Below are 16,670 nucleotides of genomic sequence, written 5' to 3' on the forward strand. Positions count from 1 at the left end.
ATATATGTTATATAATATACATACATTTTAATGATAATTATGCTGGTCATAAAAAGAAAAAGGAAACTAAAAAATGCTATAAGACTGGCGACAGAATCTCGACTGACGGCTAGCAAAGCTAGCTTCTCTGTCTGATCTGATCCGGAAGTTTCGTCAAATAAACGAGAAACGGACCGGATGTTAAAGAAAGAGAAACTACAAGCATCACGACAATGGTAAGTTAGCTAGCTGGCTATCCAATTTGTATCAACATTTACTAATTAATTCTGGGTCCTATTATTTATCTTTTGGACTGAATATACGATGATGTATGACAAAGTGGCATGCCAACCAAGAGGTTATGGCTTTGAAACACTTGTTTACACTGATGATTTTAGCAAATGTGATTAGTCACTCTTGTCAGTGCTATCGCTAGGTGGCTAGGATGATTGGTGTTGGCCAGTCAACCAAGTACTTGGGCTCAGCTAATGTGGTTGTAATCTGGCGTTTTCCCACTAAAACAGAATACCCGTGGACTCCGCTCGCAATTGAAGGACAGTGTACCGGTGACAGGCTTATGCCCACAGGCCGGGGCATATGGCGTCCAGGATACGCTCAGAAGCGGGTGAGGCAGCTAAGAGACCTCTCGTTAGCTAATCACCTTGCATCTAGCCACATTGTATTGGACTGTTGCAGTGATAACAGTATCTGCTTTTCCTCATCATTGCTGGTTAGCTGCAAAATGTTTAAGGTTGACCTCCCTCTCTCCTTCTCGCACACAGGTTCAGCAGTGTGAAAAATGAACTGCTCCCCAGCCACCAGTTGGAGCTGTCAGAAAAGAATGTGAGTGTTATTATTCTGCTTACATTTTCTTATTTCTTCACTTATCAAGTGTTTTCAGGTGATTGTGTGGAAAGGAGATTAGATTAGACTAGATTCAACTTTATTGTCATTGTTGAGTACAAGTACAGAGACAACGAAATGCAGTTAGCGTCTAACCAGAAGTGCAAAAGAAGCAGAAAAGTGCAGTGTGAACAATATATACAGGTAGTGCAGTATATGAGCAGTGTAAGTAGTGCAGTGTAGCAGTATATGTATTAGCAGTAACATTATAAGCAGAATAAATAGAATGCAGTATGGGGAGAGAAAGACACAACTTAAACTCACCCAGATTATGATGCTATTCCCCAGTATTGAGCGTTTTCTTTCTTTTCCCCATGCAGTTCCAGCTGAACCAGGACAAGATGAATTTCTCCACCCTCAGAAACATCCAGGGCCTCCATGCTCCCCTTAAACTACAGATGGAGTACAGGGCTGCCAGACAGGTGCGTACACACACACACACACACAGACAGACAGACAGACAATAAGAACACAATTATTTTATTAATTTGTGGTTTATTTCCACCTTCTATTTTTCCTTCCCTCCCTCTCCTTATCTCAGATCCAACGCCTGCCATTCTTGCAGAGCTCACACCTGGCCCTGGACACACTCAGAGGGAATGATGAAAGCATCGGCTTCGAGGACATCCTCAATGGTGATTGTTACACTACAACAGCCTTTACCATAGTTTTCATATTGCACAGCAGACAACTTCTAAATCAGGACCTTACGGTCCTCTATGGCTCAGCTAACAACGCTTAGGTTGTGGGTTTGATTCCCACTGGGACCATATATGCTGAAAAATGTATGCACTCACTGCAATGTAAGTTGTTTTGGATAAAAGCGTCAGCTAAATGGCATTATTATATTGGGACCTTGCTCCTCAATTCAGCCACTTGTTTAAAGCCACTAAGCCACATTACACGAGACTAATGAGAACGGCACCAGCATTAGGTGTCTGTTGTGAAGGAGAACTCATTGTCATATTGTCTCCTTGCAGATCCAACCCAGAGTGAGGTGATGGGAGAGCCCCACATCATGGTGGAGTACAAGCTGGGACTGCTGTGAGAGCGACCACACCCCAGGCTGTTTTTTTTCTTTTTCTGTTCATTTGTTAAAGTAGTAGTTACTAACTCTGGTCTTAGCGAGCTATTGAGTGTACAGGGTTCTGTTCCTGCCCAACATTGAACACATCTGATTCTATAAGTATTGTAATAAAAAGTACACCTTTTAGCTGTCAATGACCAGGGTTAGTGACCACTGACTTGGTGTGTGCTATAGAAATGGTTACTTCAACATACTCGGGACAGCACTCAAGAATTTTGTATGGTTGGATTGATTCCTGTGTTTCTAATAAAGTCCATATCTTATTGAATCATTTGGAGTGTATTTTACTGTTACCGGATAAACTATAAGGCATACTATATTGATACAATGTCTATATTTAGGTTTGAAAATCTTTTAAGTATTTCTAGTAGCTTTTTATGAGGGATTCACAGTGAAGGGGGTGTTTGTCTGTTTGTTTTCTTCTTTGGTCCAGAGTTATGAAAGTTGGAATAGCATTTTAGACTTCATGAAATGACAGACAAAAGTAGTGTTTATGGTCTGATTTGAAGAACAAGGTAATTCATTGTAATGTTTTCAAAAGGGGAATCCTCGTTGATTGAGAGGTGATCTATTAGATAGTGTTTCTGTTGGCTCCAGAGAGTTATGAACACTTGATAACACTATCTCAGTGAGTAAAGTAAATGAGTAAGATGATATTTTTTGTTGTTGTTGTGTTCCTTGTATGCCACACACCATAAGCAAGGGCTTTGCAACTCCAATTCTAGAGAGCCAATGTAACCTACATTTGTTCTAGTCCATTTATTGTCTTTTAGTGTAATGTAAAGATGAAATCTTGTGTTGGGCTGGAACAACCAATAGTCAACAGTTGCCAACAATTGAGTCCATTGTCATATGCTGTAATGTCCATACATTTTCCCTTCTCAACTAATTATCTCCATTTATAGACACACACAACAATTTTTTTTTTTTTATCAAAAATGAACTTGCATGAGAGGAGAACAGCCACAATGTTGTGGAATATTTAGGTAGAAATATTAAACAAACATGGCTCTCATAGGGGTTTATTGTAATTTCCTTGCGCATCACCTTACGCATGCGGATCTGTGCTTTACGCGCCAAATGTGCTTGCGGAGCTCTAGGGGATGTGGTAGGTCTGTCACAAGCAGCAGTGCTCGGCCAGTTTTTGGAGGCATTCCTGAAGCACATACAGTCTTACATTAGATTCCTCGACAGCAGAGAGGCGCGCGATAAAGGCCGGATTCCATGTCATGCCCCTTCACAATTGGAGCACATTTACCGGAACCGAAAAAGACAGCGTAGTATGAACGTGCAGGTGATGTGCGACCACGAACAAACAAAATCAGGAGGGGGGTGTGTGCCAAGTTCCCGCGGTCTGCAGATGATTATTTTATATTGCGCAACTCTGGGCTGAAGCAGATACGCTACGCGAACGCTGGTTAGTGGGTACGTTTCCCTTATTTAAGTATTCATTCAAACTTTCAAAGTGTTCATTCATGCACATACGTGATCTAGTACGGGCCTATTTGGTCAAAGGTGATAAAGCATACCCCCTCCTGCCCTGGTGTATGACGACCCCTTCTCCAACCCAGCGACTCCCAGTCAGGATAACTTGCAGGCCACACAGTGCCACCAGGAGCATTGTGGAGAGGACCTTTGGAGTCCTGAAGAGCAGGTTTAGTTGCCTTGATGGTTGTGGTGGCACAATTGTACTCTCTCCTGGCAAGGCCTGCAAGGTCGTCACAGCGTGCTGCATGCTCCACAGCATCGCCAGAGAGAGACGTCTCCCGGTGCCACAGCCAGTAGATCAGGACCCTGGACAGCAGGACGACGACGACGCAGAGCCGGTCACTACTGCGCACAGGAAATGGCTTTGCATATGTGGCTTTTAATGTACAACTTATTACATCTTTAAACCGTTTCCACTACCAAAATAACACTTTGCAAGCCCACAAAGTTGCTTGTCTAAAGTCAGCAGTGTGTGTTTGTGTGTGTGTGTGTGTGTGTGTGTGTGTGTGTGTGTGTGTGTGTGTGTGTGTGTTTGTGTGTGTGTGTGTGTGTGTGTGTGTGTGTGTGTGTGTTTGTGTGTGTGTGTGTGTGTGTGTGTGTGTGTGTGTGTGTGAGTGAGTGAGTGTACTATGGCACATTCTCTCTTACTTCCCCATTTCTGTTATTATTCTCAGATTAAATGTTTTGGATGATTGAAGATCACCCCACACTCACACACTACCCCTCACTCACCAACCACCTCAGTACACCCCACACTCTATAACTACCCCACTAAAACTACACCATACGATATGATGTCATATGATAGCCCATTCATATGAGAGAGTTTAAACCCATCAAGAAAATGTAGCCTATATATTGCAGGTGCTTAATACCTGGTGCTTATTAAAAAAGGACTTCTGTTTAAAAAATGAAAACAACTCATGTCTCGTTCTTGGTTTTGTTATTTACAAAATATTTGTTAATTACAAAACAAATGGCCAAAACATACACAGACCAAAATTAACCTCTGCATTATGCTTCTTATACACTATATTATTAAAGGGGCAATCTGGGATTCTAACAACAACAAAGTGGTGACCTGGCTGGAGAAATGTAATCACTCTGAAATTCATAGACAGAGTTGTGCAAGGGTTAGGGTTATAACCCTATTGAAGGACTTTAGGTGATCAATAATGAAGGATCAGACGGTGGATCTTTTCTTATGAGCATACACTAAACAGTTTTTTTCAATGGCTGAGGGGACACCGAACTCTTGACCTATGACCTCTTCTGCCCGACCCTTCACTATATACAGAATATAGTTGAACTAAGCTCATGAGGCAATTATAAGTTACATTCTTCAAGAATCAATGCCTATATATCATTAATTTAAAAGTCCAAAAATGTATGTACCAATCCCAGATTACCCCTTTAAACATACCTTAGATCTGAATATAGACTTTAGGCCTGAACATGCTTAATGAAATATCAGTCCTGCCATATCAGGCCTACTGTTCATCACCCAAAACTTCCTCATTTACTGAAACATCTATAGAGAAGACATAGAAGAAGGTGAAGCAATTTTTTTGTATTTAGAATGTAATTACTGTAGATGATAAATATGTCTGTCCCATGAGGTTAATCACATAAGCAAAAGGGAATATGATTACACGACCATGTAGGCTACAGTAGTGCAAATTATATTATTTTATTATATATCATTTGAAAATCTCGTCCGCTACTCAACTTCATTTTTGTCTGTACGAAAGTTAATTTCGCCTCACGCACACATACCATTTATTTGTGTAAGCATAAAGTTGCACTCGCAAATATGCTCCTAAATACACATTTTCCTCACAATTATAGTCGCTGTAGAGCGAGCAAAACACTCGCTCTACAGCCCTGACTGACCACATTGGAAGAAAAAAAAACGTTTGGGAAGAAAGATTTTTCAGACATCATTATTGTTATAAAAGCTTGTGTGTGTCTGATTCTGACGGTATCCTTTCGACAGGTCCAGCTCCTGAAAATCCAACCCTTGATGGGGCCGCGGATTGTAGATCAGCATCAAGGGGTTGTACAAGATCGGCCTAGGTCCTCGGTTGCTAGAATTAATTTGAAATATTATAATTTTCAGATCAATATTGTGTGAATTATTTGAACATAATCTGTTTGAAATATGATTCAAAATTGTAACAAAACAAAAAAACAACAACGAAATATTTAATTCACATTCACGATTTGCTTACAAGCATTTCCGGGACCATCAGTCTCATTTCACTTTAGCTTCCCTTTTACCAACCGGGCAGGGTTCATCGAATTACCTGCATCATAATAACGTTACTGCCGTGATTTAGTGGCGTGTTGTTTGAAATGTTTCGTTTTTAATTCATTTTAGATAGGAATTTATGCTGAAGCCAAGACTCTTTATCGGGCTGTCTACAAATCTAGAAATGTCGGGAGCGGCCGCCGGAGGTGCGTCCTCTTGCATAGGCACAGCCGCTGCCAGTTGTAGCTCCGCCGGATCCTCCTATGTCGCAGCGGGCGGAGGTGCGGGAGTCGCAGGCAGGCTACCCAGTCGGGTTCTGGAGCATTTGTTCTCGTATTTGGACTTATATGACTTAATGCGGTGCTCATTGGTTTGCTGGCACTGGAACAATTGTCTCGCTGACGAAAACAGCGAGGTGTGGCGGAGCCTTAGCGCACGCTCTCTCAGCGACGAGGCACTACGCTCTGGCATTCTCTGCAATCTGCCTACGTACAAGGGAAAGGTAGCAATCGGATGTTTGTTTGCTGTAATGTAAGCCTGCAGTGTTTACTGACTTAAAATGTAGATGGCCAAAGATGGTTTCTGCGTGCTATTCAACGAGACAAGGTAGCACTTTGGTCATGTAACAATATTGGAGATATATACTACTATGTTAAGCACAATGCCCCTGGACATATGAACCCATGCTTTGTTGTTTACTTATGATACATTCTGCCACTGACAATAAAAGTGATCTCTGATTGTCAAATGTTATTCTGTTCTTATGATATAAGCCTAGCCTTAAGGTCAATTTAAGACCTTATTTTTAAGAGATGCATCTTAACCAATCAATGAACTGGATGGGAGTCTGTGCCCTGCCCTGCAAATACATCATAATGACACAGTGCTTTCTTCTCCTGCAGCTGAAGTCTTACCAGCACGCTCTGAGTTCCCACGACTGCTCACGGAACGTTTACGTCAAGAAGAACGGTTTCACGCTCCATCGCAACCCCATCGCCCAGAGCACTGACGGGGCTCGTGGCAAGATCGGCTTCTCTGAGGGACGGCATGCCTGGGAGATCTGGTGGGAGGGGCCCCTGGGCACAGTGGCAGTAATTGGCATCGCCACCAAGCGTGCAGCCTTGCAGTGCCAGGGCTACGTGGCACTCCTGGGCAGCGATGACCAAAGCTGGGGCTGGAACCTGGTGGACAACAACCTACTCCACAATGGGGAGGTCAACGGCAACTTCCCCCAATGCAACAATGCACCCAAATATCAGGTAGGTTAGCCTACAGTGTGTCCTCTGGTGTTCTTTTTAAGTGGGACACAAAGGTCCATACAACGTCCTCAGCTGTCTACCTAAACCCACAGTTTCTATTTGAAACTTAAATGTTTTTGCATGTGGGGGCTAACGTGTTAGGTAACGTACATGTCTCAAATGATGCATGAAATGTTGGGTAAATATAATGCCATGTGTTAGGCCTGTGTAGTATTCCATCCCGATCTCCTAGAAATCAGAGATTCATTAGGCTAACATGCAGATCAGCCTAAAAGTGAGCTTGTGTGTATTGCAGGTATTACTTAATGATATACTTTTTAGCATAATGTTGTTGATTCACAGATCGGGGAGAGGATACGAGTGATCCTGGACATGGATGACAAGACGCTGGCCTTTGAGAGGGGCTTCGAGTTCTTGGGTGTGGCCTTCAGAGGGCTGCCGAAAGCTTGCTTGTTCCCAGCCGTTTCTGCCGTCTACGGAAACACAGAAGTCACCATGGTGTACTTGGGCAAACCTCTGGATGGGTAGAGCCCGATGGTGGCGGGGTGCCCTGTTAGGTGTGCCAAGGAGAATGACTTTATTGGTTGACACAGAGAGGACTACTTACATTCCACTACAGCGGGAATGGAACCCAAAGTTGACATGGAAGGATCATTGATGGACAGGGGTGGGGGGTTGGGGTTGTTTCAAAAGGTGTTTCTGTCTCATTGTGGATGAATGTATATCCACTTCGGCTGCTGGACCATTATATTTACAGTACGGGAGGACAGGAGTCCTGTATGCGGTTATATGTCTGTTCAAATACTGTAAGGCCAAACCAAAAACGAACTGTGGCCAAAATGTAAAAACACATCATGATGGAGGAAAAGCGTATCACAGATTATCCGAATTATATCCATGTGGCAATGTAAACTGTTCATTACTCTAGCCTAGCTCAAATTAAACTGCCATGGAGGAATGGGACATGGAATGATCCCACGCCAAAATGATGTATCCCAATGTTTTATTTTCAGAGAACTACATATGGGACATTTAGGCCAACCGGTAAAGGAAGGGACTGCTTCAGTAGCAAAGCTAGTCAATAGCATGCAGTATATAATTGAAGCTTTTCTCCTCTTGAAATTCATGTAGAAAGAACAGAAGTATGGACTAAAGTATATACCCTCTGTCCAATGTTACTGTGCTTCCCTTTTACCCTGGTGTTGTAGTATTTCATGATATTTATGTTTTATCCGTGGTACTATGAATGAGGTCATTGAACTTTCAAATAAAGTCTACATGGTGCCAGTCTGATACCTAATGTCAAACTAGCCTGGATGTGTCCTGTTTTGTGAATGTCCGACACGGTACTGTGGACCACCATGTCAAAAAGGATCCATACGTTAGAGGCTCAGCTTTATTCTGGGATTCATGCAGCATATTACACTGTAGTCACTGGTGACCGCAGTTAGCTAATGAATTAGATAACGTTTGGCATGAGGCTTGATAGGAAAATGCATTCCATTCTAACATGCATTAAACACATACGGTGGTACCTTAATGATGTCATTGTCTAATGGCTATGTTTCAGGATGGGGAAACCATGAGCTCTGTTTCCAGGAAAAACCTGCCCAGTGCACACTTGTATAGTACAGTATTTCATGTTTATTCCACAAGAGGGCAATCTTGGTCCTCTATCAGAATTACAGATTGTCAGTGAGTTGTATTTAATCTAGCTACTTCCTGATTAGAAAAGCACATTTCACAATGTATGTATTTTCATTATTATCCACAATACTCCCTTATTATTGATGAATATATTTGGTTTCTCGTAAAGAACCCATCCAGAGGTTTGCCCTACGGTTGTTGCTTGTGTCCTGAATCTACTGCAAAAGAATGTGTGGGTCTTGACATACTCAGAGGCCTGTTTACTGAGCAGGTGAAAAAATTATGCCAAACCTTTCTATCAATCCTAGTTAGTTTGCCACCATACTGTGTGGTACCACATTAAAGCTTTGCTTGCTGGTGGTGTTCTGCCTAATTACTCCTGTCATAGACTATCCTCTCCCTTGACCCTGCGTGTGTGAATGTGTGTGTGTGAGAGAGAGAGGTGACAGTTGTTTTATTACTATAATCTCGTTAAGTATTAACAAATGCACATTGAAGTGTCACAGACCAGTAATGTCTTACTTCATGGATATTGAGACAGATTTAATATACTAAGTGTGGTAGGCCCTTTAGATATAATATGTCATTAAAAGTCATTCTGCCAATCACACACCCAAGTCAGAAGTGAGAGAGTCCATGTAATATGAAAACAGGAAGGAAGCTACAACAGATCACCCATCCGATGGCAGCTCCATCACTTCCTGATTCTAATTCCCTATTCTATCTCCAAAACTATTGGAAAATGCATGGCAGCATCATATGAAAAACAATTACAGTGCTCACTCATACGTGTGTGCATGCTTGCATGCGTGTGTGCGTGCGTGTGTGTGTGAGAGAGAGAGAGAGAGAGAGAGAGAGAGAGAGAGAGTGTGCATGTGCAAGAATTTCACTCTTGAATAAAGGTATCCACAGTGATCATGGCCAGTATGAGACTAGAGACCAGATAATAGTAAGAAGCTGTATTTCTCCCTCGATACTTGAACTCAAACGAGTGGGCCGAAGTGTCAGAGAACTTAACTAAGAAACCGAGATCAGTTGTCTGTTGCAGAAGTGATAGACAGCAGTGTCAGGCAGGAAGGGTGTGAGTGTTAAGTGGTTTCTTCTCTCTTGTCTGATGATCAAAACCAGGAGTAGAGTGAGATGGGTGTGTCCTCAGTAGGTTTTTGTGGTTGAAGTGTGATGCCTTCGCTGCATCATGGGGTCTATTGCTAGGCCAGTAGGCTGCATAGGCAATTAGACTATTGTAAAATAGACATAAAAAGAAAGAAATACTTCACATAAGAACAACTAGGCTATATGTGCTGTGTGCATTACTGTTAGTTCCCATGTTATGTTTTTTAGTGCTCTGGGTTTGTGAAGAAGCGCTATACAAATACAATGCATTGTTATTATTATTATTATTATTATTAGTATGATTATGATGATGATGATGATTACTATTATTATTATTATTATTATTATTATTATTATTATTATTAATAATAATAATAGTAATAATACTATAAGACTAATTGCTAAACACCATGAGGGGTAGGCCTTTAAACAGATGTATTTGAGAACCTTTCATGTGATAGGCTATAAGCAGGGTTTTGAACTTTAATGTAAAACAAGACTGGACTAATTTGGCAGATGCATTGCTTGCTTGCTTTTGCATTTGATTGTCTGTTCTGATGAGAAATAATACAATTTTAAATAATGGGCATCAGTGCCATGCAATATTCTGACCTGAAAGCTTGTGAGCTTTTATGATCTCAGTTGTCCATGTGACTTGGTTTCCGTTGCATGCCTGCTTCCGCAAATAGCTAAAGGCACCGCTCCGCTCTGCAATGAAGAGAGAACTCTTTCTCCCATACACGAGAGACGACCGGCCGACGTTGCTTCACTGCACAGCCGAAAACACAAGATATGGTCAGGAGCTCAACCGTCGGCGGCTTGGGAGACCCGCACCTAACCGCCAGCGTGAGTGATGCACTTTCTATACGAGCTGTTATTTTTCATTCAGAGGCGTGTATAGTAATCATTAGCGCGACTTGCATCCTCTGTGCATGACTTGAACATTAGAACCCCAAATGTAACTTTGTATCGTGATACAGATCAAGCTTGTCAGGGGATGTTACTTTGGAATACTTATAATGCGGTGATCAATAGGTCGTCATGGCATGCATGCACTCTAAATATGGCAATGTAACGGTGCATGTATAGCATGTACAATATAGGCTAGTAACACTTGAGGGTCTGCTGACTGCTAAATAATAAACCATGATTAAATAGTTTGGAAACCATCATGAAACTGCACCTAAATCATTACATAATGTGATATTGTTATTAAAATAATACAGTTATGTAAATTATTATAGGATTTAGAATTTCATTTTAAAACAATATAATCCCTAGATAATGTGGAATTAAATAATAGAGGTTGATTTGCGCGCTACTCTGATGAACACTCAGTCTTGATGTGTGCTGTAGATGCTGGCCTTCTTATTCCAAGCATTGCCAAAATAATTGTAATAGCCTATTATTTGGTCTTGCCTATAAGGTGAATATTCAGAACCCCTTTCCTCCAAAAAGACCTCAATAACTCCTTGGTTATCAAATGTAGCATAACTGAACTTCAGATCTTGGGAGTCTTTTTTGTCTATCGAATGGGCCTTTCATAATTTATCTTTATACAGTCTAAATATTAACATATTAAATGTTTAATATGATTTAACAATTTAACACATGATGGTCTTTGGTTAAATTATCTTTTTCAGTCCAGAGGATTTGAGGTATCGACAATTCAGCTTAACCGTTATAGCATATGTGGCCTACTGTATCCTGTTTTGAAATGTCTCACCTATCATTAAGTTCTGGTCAATGCCAATTAGCATGGCCGTTAGAGGCAGAGTAGATCATTCAGTTATGCTGAGCTGACAGCATTGCGGAACATGCATCATTCCAATCTTGTGTATTTCTCTGATCAGTGCAAAATCTAACATTGATCTTTAAGTTATATGAGCTGTTATATGAGCTGGCTCATATAACAGTATTTGTACATTCCCTAACCCAAAATTGTCATTTTCTCAAGAATATACGTACCAATTACTTAATATCCTTTAGTTAGGTGAGAGACTGCGTTGGTGTTGCATTGTCTCGTTTGTGGCTTTTCTTTATAAGGAAAGACCCGGCCCATAGTGCAGACTCAACCTAGCCCTCTAAGTCTAACTTATCTCCTTCTTCCTTTCCATAGCGAGGATGTAAAGATGCTCGTCCATGGCCTCACCCCTACCCTGCTCTGCCTCACCCTCTGGTCCATGTGGAGTCTCCTGCCAGCTGTCTGCCACCCGCACCACAGCCCCTGTAGGCTGGTAAGGACCCAAACATCCTCTCAGAGCCTTGACTTAAGAACAGAACATTAAACTTTCCGGTCATGATGTGAGAACATTGAGACAAAATTCTGCTGTTGTTTTACCTTTGCCATGTATTGATGATAACATCAATATACATGGCAAAATAAGATTTTGTCGATTTATTTCACAAGTTATTAGCAGGGCACACACAAAAGGAGAACGACCTTTTCTCATTCTTATCTTTGTTTTTATGCCTCTTCAATAGAACTCACTCATTAAAACAAACTTTGTAAGTGATGGGAAAGTATAATTAGGTTCTAATTATATTTTAATTCTCATTTGAAAAAAAAGTATAGAAAGTTCCTTTGAGCTGTACCTGTCTTGTCTTTGTGGTTCTCTGTGAGAAAAAGAGCCTCTGAGAACATATTTTTGTCATGTTAGAGGAGTAGAGAGAAAAACTTACCACAACAGTTAACTACATAAAGAAAAAAGTCTCTCTCACACACACACACACACACACACACACACACACACACACACACACACACACACACACACACACACACACACACACACACACACACACACACATGCTTTTGTAGTAACTCTCTTTCTTTCACTCTCTTTACAGATCCAAAGGACAGCTCTCTGCAATGATGGACAGCTCACATCTGTGCCTAGAGGCCTCAACGAAAACATAGAAGAACTCCATCTCAACCACAATAACATTCAGACCCTACAGGATGAATCTTTCTCCCTCTACCCCTCACTACGCACTCTAAGCTGTGCAGGCAACCATTTGAAGACAGTGGGACCAAAGATCTTTCACAACTCGCCTCTGTTAGAGAGCCTCAATTTAGCTGATAACGATCTTAGCGTTGGATACCAAGAAACTAGCCTGGCCCTGCTTACACTCCCTAGACTTAGAGCTCTGGATCTTTCAGAGAACAGACTTACAGACGATATGGCCTCCATTCTCCTCCAGAACATGACGTCTCTAGAGTACCTTAACCTGTCTAGGAACCTCCTGTTGAGACTGGACGAGAGCTCCTTCAGTGACCTCCACCAGCTCAGAGAGTTGGACTTACAGAGGAACATGCTGTTTGAGATCGACGGGGCCTTCGACTATATGAACAAGCTCCAGAGGCTCAATCTGGCCTTCAACTACCTGCCCTGCCTGTTCGGCTTCCAGATGACCCAGCTGGTGGTGCTCAACGCCAGCCACAACGCCATTGAGTGGTTCATAGCAAATCAGACTGTCGATGATATGTTCCACCTGGAAACCCTGGATCTTACAGACAACCACCTCCTCTTCTTTCCCTTCCTGCCCACACATAGTCGCCTGCGGAACCTCTATCTGTCCCACAACAGGGTGAGCTTTTACGAACACCTGGCAGACGGAGCTGCTTTCCCCAACTGGACCACAAGCGTTAAGTTCTACAACCTGAGGGGCAAGGTGAGCAATGTCACGGCTCAACTGTGGAATGAGAGCCTTCACGGAGACATCTCCTCTTTAGACCTGCTAGATCTGAGCGGCAATCAGGTGGGCTACTTCCCCCAAGGGTTCATCAGCAAAATGCCAGCTCTGTCCAGACTTAGAGTACAGACAAACTGTTTGGAGGTCTTAGATTTATCTGTGGAGAAGCTGCCTGGTAGTCTGTTTGAGTTGGACGTGAGCAACAATAGGCTGAGAGAGCTCCATGCAGACCAAGGTACTTTGAGGGAGCTAGGTAAATTGACCTATCTTAACCTGAGCCGGAATGATCTGCAGAGGTTACCTGCTAGGCTGTTCTCCTCTCTGCCTAGCCTTAGCTCTGTAGATCTGAGTTACAACAGAGTTGGCATGTGCCTGTCTGAGGAGGTGTATGAAAGCACAGGCAGGGACAGCGACTCAGACTGTGTCACATGGAGAAATATCTTCTCTCTGAGACAGCTCCACCTGGCTGGATGCAACTTGGGAAGGGTTCCGATGTCGGCGTTCACAGGGACGCCCCTAACACACCTGGAACTGTCAAACAACCCAGAACTCAGCATTAAGCCCAGATCAATAATAGGCCTCAGTAGAACATTACAGCATCTGGGCTTGGGGAACACCGGCCTACAAAACTTTGACTTCTCGCCTTTCCAACACTTGAAGTCCTTGAACATTTCCGGAAACTCTCTCACCCAGCTCCCCGACTCACTGCTAAGCCTTGAGCTACAGCTGCTGGACTTGAGGGACAACCAACTGACTACAATTCCTTCAGGTCAGGCTAATGCGTTAGCCCCCAAACTCCAGACTGTGTTTCTTAACGGTAACACCTTCAACTGCTGCCAGTTGGATTGGTACAGGTCGTTTGATAGGATAAAGACAGTCAATATCATCGACCAAGCAGACATTTCATGTCAGGATCTCACAAAAAGGACACACAGAGTGGTACATTTAGACTCTTTGCTATGTGGTGTCAGTGTGGAGGAGTCAATCTTGTGGTACTTTGTGCTCTTTGTGCCTGTGTGTCTCTCTCTTGTTGGCATTTCTGTCATCTTCCTCCTCACCTTTAGGCCCAGACTTCTACCCATGACTATCAAAAAGAAATGCTGGAGGCACACCCCATATTGATACATACAACACATACTTATTGCATAGCAGAGGCCAAATGATAAAGCCTGATTCAGGTTAATGTGCTAATATAGAACGTTTTGGCAGCTGTACATGTTGATACCATCTAATCATGAATAAATCAGTCATGCTCACATTTACAATTTTTATTACGGGCAATGTCATACTCTGAATGCAAGTGATAGTTGATGGTACCTGTAAATTGATGTGCTGACATGGTGTGTAGGTCATTAATTTCACATTCTGAGCAATGTGTGGTTCTCACCATCTGTCTCAGGAGGCCTGATGTGAGAATGTGGCTTAGCTCATGTGTCTTGTGGCGCACTGGTGTATCTGCCTGTGTGTGTGCGGTGTGTGCGTGTGCGTGCGTGCATGTGTGCGTGTGTGTGTGTGTGTGTGTGTGTGTGTGTGTGTGTGTGTGCGTGTGTGTGTGTGTGTATGCAGAAGTAGTGTGATGCAAACTGTTGCTAAAAGCAGCAGAGGAAACATGAAATTTCCTGTTTTGCTGAGATCTGCTGCAACTGCCCAGTTTTGTATCTGAGGGAGGAGGGGTTTGCGGTTTCCCTCTTGACTTAGGTAGCTGAAACCCTGGTCACATTCAGGTTCATCTCTAGTTTTTCCACACACTGTATGTCTCTCTTATTCAGGATCAAAGTGTGGGGAGAACAAGATAAAACTAGCAACACCTTTCACATTTAACATGGCAGTCTGCAGTGACCTATCAGCAGCCAACATTAACCAATTGTACACACTTTAACAGAATATAGGTTTCTAGTGGTGAGCCACACAAGGTACCTCAAGGTACCTGGTTAGCAACAAATATGGCAGTTAGACAGCACCCGGTTTGGATAGGGGGTATTGTGATGTGTGTGTGTGTGTGTGTGTGTGTGTGTGTGTGTGTGTGTGTGTGTGTGTGTGTGTGTGTGTGTGTGTGTGTGTGTGTGTGTGTGTGTGTGTGTGTGTGTGTGTGTGTGTGTGTGTGTGTGTGTGTGTGTGGGTACAGACCCTTAGAATGGCAGGGCTGGCCGGGTGCCGGAGGGTTCTATGGAGTTGTGGAAGGCAGAGTGTGCAGCCGTTAACCAGAGTGTAGGCTAACCAGAATACCGCTGTGGTGATGCTCTGGGTCATGGTGGTTGGAACAGAGAGAAAAAGAGAAACCGTGGAGGCCTCTCAGAAGCCTGGGGCTCGAGCTACATTTAAAGGCTGACTCTTTGCACACGTTTGGCTACACAGGTTATTGGTTTTGGTTTATAAAAAGTGTGTGTCAATGTAGTTAGTTAAGCACCTGTCAGTGAAAACAGAATAACCATTATTTACTATGAGAATGATTTGGGAACTCTGCGTAAGTAATGGAACACTGAAGCATTTTTTCTTCTTTGACTCTACATTCCAAAAGTTAGGATTTGAAATCAAGTATGTACATTAGTATGAGGTTAAATCTGATGTTCTCAGTTTTTAGTTGATGGTATTTGTATATTGGTTTAACCATTCAGAAATTACAACACTTTTTCTGCATAGTGCCCCTATTTTAGGGTACCAAAAGTAATGGGGCAATTAGCTTGACAGGGGTTTCTGCTTTGGATTCTGCTATTGGTGTCTGTCAACATGAGGACCAAAGAGACGTCAATGGAAGTCAGGGAAGCCACTATGAGGCTGAAATATGAGAAAGAAATCAATCAGAAACATAGCCAAAATCTTAAACTTACCTAAAACCTACCAAAATCAACAGTTTGGAACACCATTAAAAGGAAAGAAAAGTCGCCAGCTGAGAATATGTCACCAGCCACTATGAGGCTACAGCACAAGCTGCAATCCACTAGGTATGCACATAAACAGGATGGCCAGGTTACGGTTTGTTAAAAAGTACCTAAAAGAACCTGCAGAGTTATGGAAAAAGGTCTTGTGGACAAGATTAACATGTACCAGAGTGATGGCAAGAGTAAAGTGTGGAGAAGGAACTGCCCAATATCCACTGCATACCACCTCATCTGTGAATTATGGTGGAGGGGGTGTTATGGCTTGGGCATGTATGGCTTCCACTGGAACTGGCTTCAATGATGATGTAACTGCTGACAACAGCAGCAGGATAAATTCTGAAGTGTACAGAAACATCTTGTCTGCTGAA

General features: G+C 42.5%; 3 protein-coding genes across 4 annotated transcripts; all 3 read left to right on the forward strand.

Annotated features, from left to right (window-relative positions):
- The first annotated feature begins 173 nt into the window (after window positions 1-173).
- On the forward strand, window positions 174-2,237 carry pomp (proteasome maturation protein). The gene is made up of 6 exons (XM_083668050.1): window positions 174-215; window positions 504-604; window positions 762-822; window positions 1,203-1,304; window positions 1,424-1,517; window positions 1,863-2,237. Exons 1-6 carry the CDS (start codon window positions 213-215, stop codon window positions 1,928-1,930), a joined length of 429 nt encoding a protein of 142 aa, XP_083524176.1. The 5' UTR covers window positions 174-212; the 3' UTR covers window positions 1,931-2,237.
- A 3,499-nt stretch (window positions 2,238-5,736) lies between these two features.
- On the forward strand, window positions 5,737-8,403 carry fbxo45 (F-box protein 45). Of its 2 annotated transcripts, none has more exons than XM_083665688.1 (3): window positions 5,737-6,210; window positions 6,611-6,967; window positions 7,289-8,403. In XM_083665688.1, the coding sequence occupies exons 1-3, from the start codon at window positions 5,848-5,850 to the stop codon at window positions 7,493-7,495; spliced, it is 927 nt and encodes a 308-aa protein (XP_083521814.1). In that variant the 5' UTR covers window positions 5,737-5,847; the 3' UTR covers window positions 7,496-8,403. The 2 variants fall into 2 exon arrangements, with proteins under 2 accessions (XP_083521814.1, XP_083521815.1); XM_083665689.1 differs by having other exon boundaries at window positions 7,310-8,402.
- A 2,038-nt stretch (window positions 8,404-10,441) lies between these two features.
- Window positions 10,442-14,664, forward strand: nrros (negative regulator of reactive oxygen species). The gene is made up of 3 exons (XM_083673331.1): window positions 10,442-10,573; window positions 11,847-11,964; window positions 12,578-14,664. The coding sequence occupies exons 2-3, from the start codon at window positions 11,860-11,862 to the stop codon at window positions 14,543-14,545; spliced, it is 2,073 nt and encodes a 690-aa protein (XP_083529457.1). The 5' UTR covers window positions 10,442-10,573; window positions 11,847-11,859; the 3' UTR covers window positions 14,546-14,664.
- The last annotated feature ends 2,006 nt before the right edge of the window (window positions 14,665-16,670 follow it).

This window comes from Argentina silus (genome assembly GCF_951799395.1).
Source record: "Argentina silus genome assembly, chromosome: 1".
Taxonomy (NCBI): Eukaryota; Metazoa; Chordata; class Actinopteri; order Argentiniformes; family Argentinidae; genus Argentina; species Argentina silus.